The sequence below is a fragment of the Ciconia boyciana genome, chromosome 3 (assembly GCF_034638445.1).
Source record: "Ciconia boyciana chromosome 3, ASM3463844v1, whole genome shotgun sequence".
In the NCBI taxonomy this organism is placed as follows: domain Eukaryota; kingdom Metazoa; phylum Chordata; class Aves; order Ciconiiformes; family Ciconiidae; genus Ciconia; species Ciconia boyciana.
In genome coordinates, this window is record NC_132936.1 from 66,422,674 (window position 1) to 66,438,823 (window position 16,150).

The 16,150-nt window shown below is 43.9% G+C and overlaps 1 protein-coding gene across 2 annotated transcripts in view; it reads right to left on the reverse strand.

Annotated features, from left to right (window-relative positions):
* The window catches only part of NHSL1 (NHS like 1), a 186,802-nt gene extending 170,946 nt beyond the window's left edge, over nt 1-15,856 (reverse strand). For both annotated transcript variants that reach the window (XM_072855952.1, XM_072855951.1), the window contains exon 1: nt 15,233-15,856. In XM_072855952.1, the coding sequence (XP_072712053.1) occupies nt 15,233-15,590 (358 nt within the window). In that variant the 5' untranslated portion in view covers nt 15,591-15,856. The remainder of the gene's footprint in view (nt 1-15,232) is intronic.
* Nucleotides 15,857-16,150: the final 294 nt, after the last annotated feature.

Genomic DNA, 16,150 nt, shown 5'->3' on the forward strand with positions numbered 1-16,150 from the left:
CTCCCACTGGCAACAGTAAGACAACACACATGAGAATCTAACTCGACAGCAAGATGGCTGCAGAGGACAGAACTTCGTTAGTTCAATGCGACCAATGCCTACCTCATGCTAATTTTCTTTTCAATCCATCCCTTTCCATTTGTGCCATCTGTTCTTGTAACCAACCACTTTACCTTTTCTCATCCGCGCCAAAACAGATTAACTAATTAAACGCAAAGGAGACATCAGCTGGGTATGACAGCACAGGTAGCCATGTTCCCGCGCTTTCTGATCTCAGGACACCCCAGACTGCTGGCAGAAGCCCAGCTGGGAGCCACAGTGCCAGCCTGACATGGCACCGCTCGCCCCACTACTGCTCTACAGCAATCCTGCTCTTACACCATACTCATTACTGAATATTAATAAAGCTTGATTAAAAACTCAAGGGCAATCCTTAGTTAGGAGGAACTCCGTTTTCAAATTTCAATATTGCAAAATCCAGCTTTCAGAGCATCCCTGGATATACCACCGTTCAGGCTGTTTCTTCCACTGCTGGTAACTCCCTCTCCTCCCAAAACAACCACCTCTCTGGTTTTAGAGCATTTCAGTGAAGAAGAATGAGGGGTAATATCAGCAATTTTGCCAAAACACGAACCTGCAATACCTAGAGCTACTGAAATAAATGTGGAAAAGCTGGAGGGGGATAGGGTTCAAAAAGATTTTTTTATAAAAGAGTAATTAAAAAAAATGTACCACAACCCATACACAAAGCAAGCTGTTTGCAGAGAGAAGGTAAGAGGAATATAATAGCATTTCCTATGCAACAGATAGGCAAAATGTTGATCTAAAACAACTACCTAATTAGGAAGCATTGGGGGATACCCTCCCCCCAAAAGACAAAACTCAAAACTTACCTACACACTTTTCACATTTTCTCTCTTCCCTACGTCGTCACTATTATAAACACACTGCCAAAGTGCCAGCCTCAGCACTTTTAACTCCTGAAGCAAGCGGGCTCTTCGCTACGAAGAGAGCGCTTCAGTCAGAGGGACTGAGCTCCGAGGGTGTGAGCATGGGGGAGGGAGACTTCAATATTACAACCCATCCATCAACCACTTCTATAAAGCCCTTTTGTTCCAAGTTCCTACTTAGCAACTCAAGGTCAAAACTGATGTTGGAAAATGTAAATCGTAAGTCAACCCAGACTTTCGCCCCTTTGTATCTCCTTGACCTTAAAAGCAAACAAGAAACAGGCAAAAAGAAGATTTTAGCTATATGATTTACTTACATAAAAAGGTATATCAAGGAATACAATCACCTTAAAAATGACTGTGGGTTAGGTTCTTGATCTGCACTACTAATGATACAGATTAGAAAAACAAAATCAGAATATATGCATTTAGGATACAATGCCTTTACTTCTTTGCTTTTCTTACAGTTTGGACGAAGTCAATCGGTTGTTTTCATCTGGTGGGGGCTTTTTTGTTTGGGTTTTTTTGGTTGGGGGTTTGGGGGGTTGGGGTTTTGTTGGGGGTTTTTTTGAGACAGACAGACACACACAAGGTTTGATTGAAAACACCACAGGGAAAACTGGTTTAAAGAAGAAAAAAAAAAACAAAAAACAAAAAAAACCCAACCAACACACACCAAACCAACCTTTTCCTCCCTGGTAAAAAAAACAAAGGAACACATCTCTATTAGCCTTTGGCTTTAAGAAGTCCTGGGTCAGATGTGAGCAGCCTTAACAAAGAAGAAAAATAGTAGGTATTATGAATAAAAAGCAAGGGTTTCATTGCAGCAGAGAAAACAGGATGTATTCCAGAGGCTACAACTATTCTCCTTAGAAACACAATAGGGGGGGGGGGGGAAATCATTCGTTATGCTCAAATACTTAAGGCCAGACTTTTCAGTGAACCCCATTTTTGCAAGATTCCACAGCAGAAAGCAACAGAGGTGCCAAATACCTGAGATTACAAGCTTATCCAACAGATATTTCCCAGAGGTGCTGTAACAAAAATCAATTTACATGTACAATACAAAGACGGTGTAAGACAAGAGAACTCTGACACAAAACTGTGATCTAGTATTTAAATCTCTTAATTTTAGGATGATCTGGTAGTGTTTAGAATTGCCATCTCAAAAGTTTTTAAAGTTTTATTCCAAGAGCTTACATATAACATCTTTCATATGGGAGAAGTCCTGCCAAGAGTTTTAAATATAGCTTTATCGAATGCCAGTTTGGCTTACTCCATGTGAATTTGGACACTTTAACAAGAGTTTATGAACTTTCATTGGGAAAGAAATGAACGTATAATAATAGTTTGCCATCCGTGTGTGTAAGTAATAGGTTATGTAAAATACCAGATAATCCTAGAGTCTAACAAAAACATTTTAAAATAAGTTATTTTTCTCCAATAGCTTTTATTTAGCCCTTAAATCACAAATTTCATTTAAAGCACCATCACGTGTACAAAGTCCTGCCAATTAACTCAGCCTAAAAGGGTGCTTACTTAGGGGAAGGACAGGAAAATGTGTTAATTAGCAGCAACTTGGGATACCGAGGGACTACTTTATTTGATCAACTGCTGCTGTGGATAATGAAAAAGGTGTTTCCCATAATTCTCACTGGAGTTCACCTGCTTGTCCCAAGCAAGATGAAGAACAGAACTATAAGGTATCTTTTCTAACCTGCTTAATAAAGCTCCCGACTACAACCAAAAAAAAAAGGGTATTGTATTAATGTAACCTAGATCCTAGACAGTTTCCAAAAAACTAGCCAAGAATCTTTGTCAGAATTTTGAAAAGAAGCTGCTGCTGAAATTCTTAAGCACACGGAATGGTTGTTCAGGACTCCTCCTGCAAACACTGAATGCTTTTCACTCTGTAAGGGACACGGACAACAGTTTCTGTAAGGTGAGACACTGGAAACAGTTTCCACTATCTCCAGTGGAGATAGTTTCCATCTTTCTGATACCAACTTTGTTACCTTGTCATTCAACAAAAGCAGTAGCTATTTTTGTTGAGAGTATTAAAGTTCTTCCAAAGAAGCACTGCAAGGTCAGAAGTCCTCAAGTAAATAATTACATTATTTTTTGCCTGCCAGCTTTGATACTTGATTAACTAACACCTTCCCTTACCCATCCTTTTTCAGATAAATGTGCTAAGACATTTACCTAAGGCCACAGAGTGCCCCAGCTTTCTTGATCAGCTTGTCCATCTTGGGTGCAAATTAGGACCCCTCTTGGACAACCTTCCAGTAAGAAGAGTGTATTAGTGTTCCCACTTATGATGCTTTGACAAGAGGCAATGAGCACAAACTGAAATACAAGAAACTCCATTTAAGCATAAGGAAAAACTTTTTTACTGTGAGGGTGGTCAAACACTGGCACAGGTTACCCAGGCAGGTTGTAGACACTCCATCCTTGGAGATATTCAAAACCTAACTGGACAGAGCCCTCAGCACCCTGCTCAAGCTGACCCTGCTCTGAGTGGAGAGTTGGATTAGATGATCTCAGGAGGTGCCGTCACAATTCTGGGATTTCAATGACCACAAAAAAAGCATTTACCCTTTCAGTTGCAAAGCTCTCAATACGTGATCAAGCAGCCTTAAGAACTTTTTCTTGAAAAGGCTCAAGAATGGCCACTGAGGCAGGTGGAGAAACAAAGAACGGTACTACAGCAAACAGCATACAGTTCAAGTATCTTTTATAACACCCTGTAAGCGGAGACTGTGCTTTACCATTAACCAAGATCACGCAGGACTTTCAGGCTGAGTGATGAGAAATACTCTGGTCACTTCAGTGTTTACCTACAGAGTTCACCCTGAAGCCTGCTATTCGGTGGGATCCGCCTTTTGTCCGTCAGTCATTTTTCCAACTTGCTATTTCTGTTAAGTGCTCAGATATTCTGGGGTTCTCTCTGGTAAATTCAAACTTTTACCAGAAATATACCCATGCTTTCACTTGTCTTCAGGATTAAGCTTATTCATATTTTATTTTTATAAGCCACTAATAATAATCTAAATTAGAAATACCGTATGTGTACAGACATAACTAGTGACAAAATCAACAGAGCACAAACACGCCAAGCTGACAGGAGCAAAAATGAAGACAAGCTTTTGTCTATCATGACATAATTCATTTCTCTACCAGTTGTACTACACAATGCATTTAAAGCATTTAAATATTTGATGTGTTAACCTGCAGCACATTATCTCTATGTACAATGCTAAATTACCTACTCTTCATCCTACTGTTTACAAGCTGTAGCTATTTCCAGACTGCAGCAAGTTTCACAATTTGTCAGCAAGGTTTCTAACAGTAACAAAATGGTTTGTAAGGAAAAACCCACTGTATTTTGCGTGTTGGGAAAAAGGGTGGGAGAGGAAAACATGCTCTGTTAGAGCAACAGGGTCAAAACAACAAGCCTCAAAGAGCACTCCCTCCCATGTTACATACCACGCTCTTCAGAGGGGACATCACAAATTACAGAATTCAAGCCAAACTCAGCAACGAGTGGGAGCAGGCAAGATAATAAGTACTGCAGATGGTTTTGGTCTTCGTTACCATCAAGTAGACACAATGTCTCTGTAACAGATACGGAACAAACAGAGGCTTTTGTAACATGACAAACTAAAAAACACTAAGAGCTCTATGTTTTTGTGGTATTCTTCGCCTCAGGCAAACACTCCGTGGATTTCTAATTACCTGCTCTTCCTCTAGACCTCAAGAAGGCCCATAACTATTGTGAAACTTTGGGTTCTTCAACACAGACCTTTTTAAACCACACAACTAAATTGCCATCTTCTAGCTTGACTTGTATGTGTTAAGACTAGACTCTCTCAGGGCAAAGAGCGTTATGCTCACAGTTAAATCTGTATTGTGGCTGTGCTAAAAAAGTGCTTTCTAATGTTTTAAGGAAATTTGTGATCACAAGTAGGCCAACACTGCGGTTTCACCTTCCTTCAGGATAAGCAAGCACAGCCTCCCTCCTCTCCGTGCAGACGACTTCTTGCTGAAGGGCAGCCTTGACCTACCATTGACCGCCACAACAAGGCAGGGCAAGAGAACTGGCTCATGCTCACCTCATTTTCTCCAGCTTTCCTGTCTTTCCTGAATGTAAAGATCACTATTATAGATTACAAATCTGTGTATTTTATAATATAGTTATTATATAATTATTACTGCAACTATAAATTCAAAATCAATTATAACAATCCATTTACATTTAAACCACCCTTGTTAGATCACTGCTTGCCTCCCCAGGCCAAGGTAAACCCTACACGATACTACCTGGGATTTCAGCAAGCGAGGAGGCAGAGCCACTTCGGCATACATTGCACAACCGGGGCCGAGTCCAGCTGCAGCCTGACGGGGTCAGGGCCCCCCCAACCTCTGTGGGACTGCTCCCCGCAGGGCTCGGGCCGTCCCAGCCTGCCCAACAGGACTGCACACGCTCCCCACTGCGAGGGTAGCAGCCAGAGATGTGGGGAAGAGCGTTGGCCCCGCCAGAGAGCAGTTGCTATACCAGTTTCCCATATCTTGGCTTCCATCAAGCTCCCGAACACAACTGGTACAAAACCCTGCTATTCCCCCATTATCGCCCTTCTATTTCCTACCCTACCCATTCCCTACGGCGTGCGTTCAGCCACGCAAACTGACTTTTTGTGATAAATATGCTTATACCTTACAATACTCTTGATCTTCTATCACATACACGTGCTGTTAAAAAAAAGCTAGCAGGAGGAACCACACAGTACCTACCTATCTTTATTTTAAAAGAACAAGGAAGTAGTTTAATGAACAAGTTCTAGAAAACTGCATCTAAACTAACACATCAAGGCATATTATGAACATTACAGTATTTTCATTCTCTTTCTCCCTCATAACACATGTAGAACAAACTTACTAAGTTCTTTCTCATATTTAAAATGTTGAAGTTCACAAAATAGGGCCTCCATCTTTCCAACACTACAAATAAAAATGGTATAAAGGAGACTATAATCATACACTTCATTGCATTATTGTTCATATACACATTAACGTATCTCTCAACCTTACCGAGTGATTATTTCCAGAAATTCTTGGATTCTTGGACTTCTGCAAAGAAACATTTTCAGTGTCTAGTACATATGTTGGAGGGGGAAAAAAATCATTCAAAATTTGAGAAAAAAGGATTTTATTTGCATGATATCCAGAATAAGTGGGGTGGGATCTTGCTGTGTAATCAATCAAGCTTTGCTTGTGCTATCTTTCTTCTAAATTGAAGACCAAGTACCACAGCTAACAAAAAAGGGAATGTTTTAGATAAGTTTTGTAAGAGCTTCTTCCCATCTCCTGGTAGTTGGCTTCTTTTTTCTAATTCAAAATGTTTTAAGCACCTCTAATGACAATGTGGCTAACACCATTTTGAGGTTTTCTTTTTAACATTTAAAGATACTGCATTAGCCAAACATCACTTGGTTTTTCAAGCCACTCAAGCAGATTCAGTTACTTAGCATCAACTAGATACTGAATAGGAAGGGAAAGCCAACACCACTCACTGAGGAGCTCCTTCCTCCCATACAACAGGAACAAAAGGTGCCACTAGAGATAACCCACAAAGCACCCCTCTCAGGTCCTGCTGAGCTTCCCCTACGCAAACTCCATCTGTCGCCAAAAGCCAAAACTCGCCAAAGTAGAAAACAGAAGACAGATGCCTGTTTGCCAGGAGGAAGACTAAGCTTGCTTTCTTACTCTGACCCAAGCTGTTGAGAAAGCTCACCAATGTGACCACCGGACACAGAAGAATATATGAACGCCAGTGAGCGGCAATATTGATCCCACCACTTAAAAGTTGATGAGAGGTCCTCTGTAGCCAGCATTTTGATACTAAAAAAGGAAAAAAACAGGGAGGACCAAGGAGAAAGAAGAGCATTCAAGTACAACACGTTACCATTTAGGATATTCTGGAGAAGTCTTATTTTCATTTTCCTCTTGGCCATTCAACCAGAAAAAATAAAATAAAAAATAAAAAAACACCACTGTCACTATGACTCAATACGCTTGAAATCTCTACTTTATCATTTTTCCATTAGGATTTACATTAGTATTTATTGCTAGCAGAAAAATTAAGTGGCTTAATTCTTCAGATAGCATCCATAGTTCCAATTTACTTCAGGAGGCATCTGTTATAGTCCTAATCTCTGAAAAGTAGGAGCTAAGTTAATTAAAAAATTACAATCTTATCTTAATCAAAATTTGCTTAGTTAGACTACAGCCTGATTACAGTAAAAGGAATATCCAATCAACTAACTTAACAGATCTACTGGTTAGTAGATGTTGTCTGTTGTCAAGATGTTAAATTTCAGATTAAAAACAACTGCTGCTCACATGTAGATTAGGGAAATTAAACCTACTGAAACATTAAAATGTCCTTTAAGTTCAAAAGTTTTAAGTACTCAGCCATAGATATACATTAAAGTGACTTCCTTTGAGGTTTTTATTTCAAGTAATACCTGGATACTCTCACTTCCACCACTATAATGGTGTAAATTATTTTGCTCTTGATTTGTACTCCTATAGCAGAGCAATAGGCATCTCTGTGCTTGCAAGGGAAGCGTTAAAAATCCACAAAGGGACATACCCAGACAGGATTAAGACTATTACTACAGTGCTATCCACTGTGCCACAACCCCAGCCAGGAAGGTCTTACACTGGGGCTAACGCCGAGGGGTATGAAATGGAGGGGTGAGAAGGGGTTGTCATGAGAAAGCCAGATGCTCCATCAAATTTCACCCTCTCCTGTCTCTACCTCCCATCCCCTCACCTCCTTCCTCCCAAATCCTACCAACTATCAGGCATGCAGAGAGCATTGTGCTTGAGGAAGGGGAGATGCCCAAGGCCAGTTTTATCAGGCACGACACGGGTGGTGAGATGCGGAGCGGACATTGAAACTGTCACACCTCAGCAGGCAGGACTGGAGCTGGAGTGGCGGCTCAGAGCACACCTGGGGTGGGGAGCCTAAGCTATCAAAGAAAAGGAGGAAGAGAAGAGAAGAGGAAGGGAAAAAAAATAATCAGGCCTTAACCTAAAAGGTGTGTAGACCAGTGGCTCCAACAGGGAAATTACCAAGAGGAGTTATGGCAAAGCAATTACTTGGCACTGCCTCTCTCTGCAGGCATTACTCCCCTCCCTCCAGACTGCACACTGATGTAAGCTCAACCACGTTCAGCAGGACCTTAAACGTTCGTATGCTAACTACTCATAATTCTCAAAGGGCAATGAAATCTCCTATGTACAATGCTGATTAAAGGACAAGAGGCCAATAAATAAATAAATAAAAACAACCTAACATAACACACCATAATTCACAGATGACAAAGAAAAAAAAACACGACAGCCTGAAGCCAGAAGCAGCCCTGCCCAACTAAAACACAGTACGATATAAATACAAACAACTTGCCAAGTCCACCCACATTAATCTGTGCTTAACCCACAGGTAGAAAGATATTTCTTCTAGTCTCTTAAGTGGCATGTCATCCAGGCTCTCTGGAGACTGCCATCCAACCCGCAGGTTTCCTATCAAACCTACAGCCAAGAACATTTAATTACCATGTTTAATTGATCTTGTTAACTGTTAGGGTGGACAGCTTTGATCTCGCCTGCTGATAGCTAGTTTACAACTACAAAAGAAACTGGGACTTTGCATAATTGCCAAGCCTTCAATGTGCATTTTTTAATTCCTTCTATTTCTCAATCTCCCTTGCTGTTTGTGGTGCACTAATGCTCCTGATAAATGAGGGCTTGTGCTTTGGTTCCTGTTATCGTATCATTTATTTGAACACACAGGGGCAAAAAAAGAAAGGTGAGGAAAGGAAAATTGCCCCTCCTTCGCCCAGAAATACGGAAAAAGGCCAGGAATTACCGTAGCAAGTCTGGCCTTAGCAACGTTAAGCGCAGCATCCCGTGGCTGATGGCAGCCGGCACCAAACGCTTCAGAGGAAGGTGCAGGAATCACTAAGCACGTGTGGGATAATCTGCTCCCCATCCCCCCTGAAAGCCTCATCTGACTCTCCACTCGTTAGAGGCTGGGTTAAATTCCAGGAGGGAGGTTTTGAGGAATTTCAGTGGCTTTCCACTGTGTTGTTTTGTGTTTGTTAATAGGTTTACCCAAAAAATGCCTCTTCTGCAGGAACTTCGCATTAGCAGCTTAGGAGAGAAGCCCACAAGACCAAGATTACTAGCTTGCACTCAACCAAGCTAAGACTGTGCCAATACTAATAAGAAGAGAAACTTCTGAGGACATTTTATTGTACCCTAAAATACCTAAGAACCTTCAAAATAGATCCTAATTAAAAACAACTAAATACAAGTATGTTTAATTCATTAACTACCTCTCCTAAACACCATTTTCCTGAATGATCAAGCCAATCATAAGATCTACAGAAATAAATGCTCATAGGTGGTGTATAATAGGTTCTGAGCAATGTACAAAGCAGCTCTAAATTTCAGCCAAAGAGTGTCAACTGTTTTCAAAACAGCAAGCCAAACCCCCATCAAACTGAATTCAGCTGGAGCTTTGCCACTCAGCAGGACAGCGACTTGGCCCACCGTCCCCATGGGAAATCTTTTTCTAACTCAGACCTTCTTCCTGCTTATTTCAAACAAAATCTCCTTTGGATCAGGTTGAATTTCCACAGATAATTAGTCTTGCACTAGCTAAATAAAACAAGAGTTATACTGCTTCTGAGCACCAATCTGAATAATTACAACAGGGTAAAAGAGAAAATACTTTTTTTTTTCCGAGGGGAACTTAGCAATTAACTGTTTAACATGGTTTGAACTTTGCTGCTGAATCTTCATATTACACAGCAACAGAGAGAAGAAAAGTACCATTGCACACCATCACCTGAAGCATCTGTAGAGTATCATGGCCAAACCATAGCTCCCAAATACTGTTAGAACACATTTTTTCCCCTGAAAGTCAGTCCTTTCTGACCAAAGCTTCCTCAACAGCACGCTATGGTTTTGGTGGTTGGTTTTGCGGTTTGGTTGTTTGTTTTGGTGGTTTTGTTTGGGGTTTTTGTTGGTTTGGGGTTTGGTTTGGTTTTTTTTTTGGGGGGGGAATGTTTTCTTTGGTTTGGGGTTTTTTTCTAAACCTTTTTCTAAAGAAGGTTTCTTCTTGTTATTACAAGATGACAGATATCTTGTACACTCTTTCCTTACACCAGAAGCTATAGAAAGCCCAGAAAGTCAGCCAGCCCATTCATCTCCTGCCTGCTGCTGATACTGTCTTGAATAATGCCCACTTTTGGTGGCTAGGGATGGAGGAGGGGTTTCCCTAGGAATAAGCTGAATAAAGCTTCCTGTTCGGCTAAAGCAGGAAACGTGCTCCAGTACTGCCTTACACACAAAGAGTGGAAAATACTTACTAAACAAAATAGCAGGAGATGAAGTGTAAACTGGATTGTCCTTACAACATGCAGACAAATAGAAAGCCATACTTCCCATCCCCCCAGCTCTCTTTCATTAAAGCGCTTAAACTTGAAAAAAATACATACATATGTATACACGTTCTGCATGAACATCAAATGATTATGCTGTGCCTTTAAAACCAAACACTGAAGGATTTTAAACAACAACAACGCTAATTAGGAGGTAGCATTTCCTCCCTCCCACAGGATCAGTTTCTTCTTGTTAGAATAGGAGGTACAACTGGCCAAACCCTATCCTACTACTGGAGAAACTCAACCAGAAGTTGTCATTAGGCTAACCTCCCAGCATTTCTTTCAAAACATCTCTTCAGAAAGACTAAAAATAAATAGCATAGAAGATGGAAGGGACAGCCTCCCAGTCTATCAAACCATTAGGATTGACCGAAAAGAACAGCAATATTAATTTTTGCAGAAGTATCTGCAGGTGGTAGAAGACAAATATTAATGGAAAAAATGTCCTTCTTCATGCCCTATAAAAACAATGACTGTTTAAGGCCTCACAGCGTTCCCAAGAGCTGCCCTTGTAATTCACACAAGATTTCTCTGCTGCCATCATGATGAGCTCTGATCACTTCAAAGAGGCACTTGTCCTCACCCACCCTGAGATTTAAGAACTGAAAGTGATGAAAACTACATCACCTAATGCTAGGTCACAGCTACAGATGCACACTGCTAGAAGATGAAAAGCTGTTAGGCAAGTTCAATGGTGTAAACCATATTACGGCAGCTGGATGCTGGAAACATATAACAAAACACCACGCAAAACAGCAACGCACATAAGCTTAATGAAAACCTGATGAAAGACTGTTTAAAAAAAGTACTGAATCTAATTAATTCTCTAGACGTGGCTAGTGCAGTTAAACTAAGGTCATGAGTACTGCATACTGCACTTGAATTTTATAAACCACTTTGAGCCATTAGTGCCTCCCACCACCATAAGTTATAAACCAGTCATTGGCCCCATAGGGGCATGTCTCATCGTATTTTGACATCCCTTCTTATGGCACAACACCCTGCTCATCATGCAAAGCTCAAATACATGTCAGGAAAGCATTTTACTAAATGGCCTTAAAAATATCCTTGTACTGAAACAGAGTCAGGCACAAGTTTTTCTGTTGGGGAACATCATAAACAGAGGCTTTTCTACCACTGTAAATGGAAAATTTAAGCCAGCCAAACCAAACCAGAGAGAGCTGAACCATTCCAGTGAACCCCATCATCAGTGGTGAACCCTAGAAAAGCCATCACTAAAATCACCTACAACCGAAAGCTACCTTCAATATCCTGAAGTACATGAAACTAAACTCTCTGAGAGCGTGAGGCACACCAATCCAAAACCCTTGGAAAGCAGGCCTCCCAGTTGAAGGGCATGGCAGAAATCCAGCCACTCTTGATAGATGAGGAAGTTTCCTTGTAGCAAGGGTTACAAAGACTGCAATACAGCACATCATTGACCAGTTTGCCACATCAGAAAGTTCTTTCGCTTGTGGTGCAATGAATGGATGTACTTGAACTAATGCATTCACTACAGGATACCAAAGAGTATATAACAAAAGGGAAACAGCAGAGCACTCAAGACACATTTATCTATTAATACTCCAATATCTACATCTAGGAGCATGTGGATCCTACACACACACAAGGATGCACCGTACAGCCAGACAAGCAAGCACAGTCCATGACTGTAAAGAACAACTAACTGAAGACAAAGAGCTTTGTTCTGCCTGCTTTCCCTCCCTCACACCCCCACCCATGCTCAGCGAGGAACAAACACTAATGGACTCCTGTTATCTGAAGGATACTACGTGGAAACTTAACTTTGAAACAAAATGATGATAGTACACAGAAGAAAAACCCCTCACACTTTCAATGTATTTTCCCAAGCACCAGGGACATATGTAGCGTAGCTTATACCAGCTGCCAGTCTGCAGCTACTTCCCAATAAGTGGTTGTGACCCAGATTTGAAGTTTGCTAGTCCTCTTCCAGTCCTTTCCACATAAGATCATGCTGGGATCACAAAAGTCACCCTGGGACCTTCGGTTCCAAGAGGAAATTATTGTCTGGGCCCCACAAAGAGAACAAAAGCCATTTATTCAAGTAGAAATTACCCATGATTTGAAAAGCAGGTGTACAATGTCCTATCCCCTCATCCCGAAAGCCAGAGCAAAATACTTAAGTCATCTGATACAATGTCATGCTGCATCTGCCTGTGCACCACAAGAGATACAGTAGTTTACAGTATTTTTCCCCACAAGAAAAGGTTTATGAGCAAAAGAATCTAGTAAATGGGAAAGCAATTAAATTCATTTACAATCCTTGTTGTTCTTACAGTCCCGCACCAGCAAACAGCTTTCTCCATGAAGCTTCTGTATCTTCAAAAATGGGAAGGAAAAATCCCCCTTGTCATTGTTCCCAAACAAAGCCAGCATTATTAAACCATTCTCTTTGTTTTACAGATCTTTCCCTTTAATGCCAGCAACAGGGTTAAACTTGCAGACAAGCCTTGACAGCTTGCATTATAGAGATGTTCATGATGCTAACTACAACTGATCATCCCACCCAACCTCCTTGGCCAGATTACAATAGGTAGAAAGCATATAAGAGGAGAATTGACATGCCTTTATATGCAACTTCATGTCAATATGCTCAGCCTACACATCAATTCCTTGCAGCCGATAGGCAAATAATCTTCCTTTACAAGAAGGCTGTATTTCATACAATTAAAAAAATATATATTAGAAAGAAATCATCATTAATTCTCATTGACCTTAATAAATGAGATCTTTGAAAAGTAAATATTAGCAGCAGCAATGCAGCTGTTAAGCAGCAAAATTAAATTTGACAGCAGAGATGCCGCTTACCAAAGCATTTAAAACCAAATGGAGAAAGCCAAACATAAGAACTGCGTCCAGTTTTGGGAATTGCAATGACAAGAGCAAAGATCACCAAATTAAAAGCAATAACAGGCTTAGCTCAAAGAACTGAGTTGTAATAAAAATAAATTAAGTAGTAAATATAGAACTTGTGCAAAACGATGACGAAGAGAGAATACAATAACTACATGCCTGACCCACGTAAAATGTCAGGGTTTGCACAGTGCAGCACTAGCCTCATTTCACCCTTCCCTTTAGATGTGTTGCATCAGTGTACAGTAATAATTAGCTCCCTATTTAAAACAGAGATAAATAAATACTGCTTCCTATCAGGGCATCAATGTAATATACCACCATACTGCAGGTATCCCCAGTAATAAAACATTCCCATTTCAAGTCTGACTGCACCACGTCATGCCAAACTAACATAACTATACTGGCAGAAAAGGATATACCTGTCTTGGTGAGGAAGAAAAGCTCCTCAGGTTTGCCAAGCAGTTACAAAGCACCAAAAAAGTCTAACTGGTTACCACAAAACTTTAGCCTAACCCTTACGAAGCACAGAAATAGCCTTCTGGTCAGGGTGATGATGGTTTCCACCTTTGGAGGAACCGTATACTGAAATATACCGTAAGGAATAATCTGCAATGAAATAGGCAAGTTACCCATACAGGGTTCATACTCTTTGAATCTCATTGAGTGACACGCCTTCCTTATCAATTGTGTTCGTAAGCATGCCATACGCAAAGCAGGCTTTCTACTTCCATTTAGAAGAAAACTACCGGTGGTCTCCGAGCAGCGATCCTTTTTAGGCTAGGCTTGTACCTTACACAGCTGCCACAGAAGTTGCAACACAGTTCTCTGGATTCCTGAATGTTTCCAACGCATTGAGAAAGCTAAGCTGATGTTGCAAGCCATCTTTCACTTGGTCTGTGGGGAGCTAGGACACGCAGAAATGAAACTCTATGTAGCAGATACCATTTTTACGTGATCCTTTCTCCAAAGTTGGACCACGCTCGGAAAAAACCTTTCCTATAGCTCTGGGTAGCTGTACAATTAGTCGCTTCTGAGGGCCACTTTACAGGCTCAGAGAGGAACTTAACCAAAACCTCCCCAAACTGCCACTACTTAAGAATCCGAGGCCAAATCTGGATCTTGCTGTTTGTGCTCCGTACAAAGTTGCAAATGCAAACTTGGGATCAGTTCTACACACAGAACAGAAGCTCAGGAGAACCGAGATACACAAAACCAGCTGCAAAGTATATGCAGGTTCCTATTTACTGAGGTCCTCCCATGCACATAGGAAATAATTAATCAGGCATGTAGGCTGAACTGTTAGAAGCCCGGTTGATCCCAAGTCTAGGGCAAACCCGGCATAAACATATAAACAAACCCACCCAGCCCTCCCTCAGGATTACCGCGCTATCTCCCGGCTAAAATCTCCCCGCGCTGGAAGCGCTGACAGCCAGCCCGCTGCCCTCCGCCCTCGCTGCAGACACCCTCTCCCCACCGAGTTAGACTTCTGCCAGGCAGAGGCACTGGGAAAACACCAGCAGCCACCGGCCCCGCACGCTGACACCCCCTCTCCCCTGCCCGGGCGGCAGCCAGCGCCGGAGCCGCCGGGACGAAGCCGGGGGCCGGGGCGGGGGTCACCAGGAGGGGGGCGAGCAGCGCCGCGCAGCAGCCGGCCGGCACCGGCGGGGCCCCGGGAGGAGCCGCGGCGGGAGGCCGGGGGCGCCGCCGCCACCAGCCGAAGGCGGGAAGGGCGGGGGGGGGGATGCTTAAGTTTCCCTCTTTCTTTTCTTTTTTAAACAAACAAATAAATACAGCAAACCCTGCCGCGCAAACCGCCCCGCCACCCGCCACCGTCCCAGGCTCGCAGCGGCGGGGAAGGGCGGCACTCACGGATCTTGACTTTGCGGTGGTCGAGGCGGGCGAGGAGCGCTTCCAGGGCGCCGAGGCGGCGCTGGAGCCGGGCGTTGCGGTGGCAGAGGGAGTCCGCCTCGCTCAGGATCCCGCCGAAGATGTCGCCGGCGCAGCGGGAGAGGTCGGAGAGCTGCATCAGCAGCGACACCAGCGCGTACGAGCTGACCTGCTCCAGCGCCCCGAAGAGCGGCACCGCGCCGCGGCGGCGCCCGCCGCCCCCCTCCGCCGCCCCGGCGTGGTCCCCCGGCGCCGGGCCGCCCCGCTCCGCGCCGTCGCCGCCGGCCTCCTCCAACCTGCACAGCTTCAGCGGCTCCAGGGTCCGCAGGGGGAACGGCATCGCGGCCGGGGGCAGGAGGACAGCGCAGGGCACGGTGGCGGGGGGGGGAGAAGCTAGGCGTCCCCGGCGCGAAAAGTCTTCATCCGCGCGGCGGCCGCGGTGACAAAAGTTCGGAAAGCGGAGACAGAGGGAGGGAGGGAGAACAACAACAACAACAAATGAATCGGGGCGGGCGGGCTAGGCGCTCCGGGGCCGGCGGGGAGCCGCCGCCGCTGCCGCCGCCGCCTCGGCGGAGGGGGAGCCCCGCGCGGCGCCCATGTGCGGGAGCGGCCCCCGGAGGAGGGAGCGGCCCCGGGAGGAGGGAGGGAGGGAGGGAGGGGAGGGGAGGGGAGGGGAGCGGGGCGGCCGCCGCCGCAGCACCGCCGCACGGCGGGCGCGGGGAGAGCCCGCGGAGGCGCGGCGCTGCCCTGCGGCCGGCAGACAGGAAAGAGCCCGGCTTTCTCTCCCCGAAGTGGAGATTGAGGGGCGGGGGGGAGAAGGAGGAAGCGTGGGAGGGGGGCTGAAGCGCCCTGGATGCGGCCACAAAGGAGGAAAACCAGCCGGGGGGGGGGAGGAGAGAG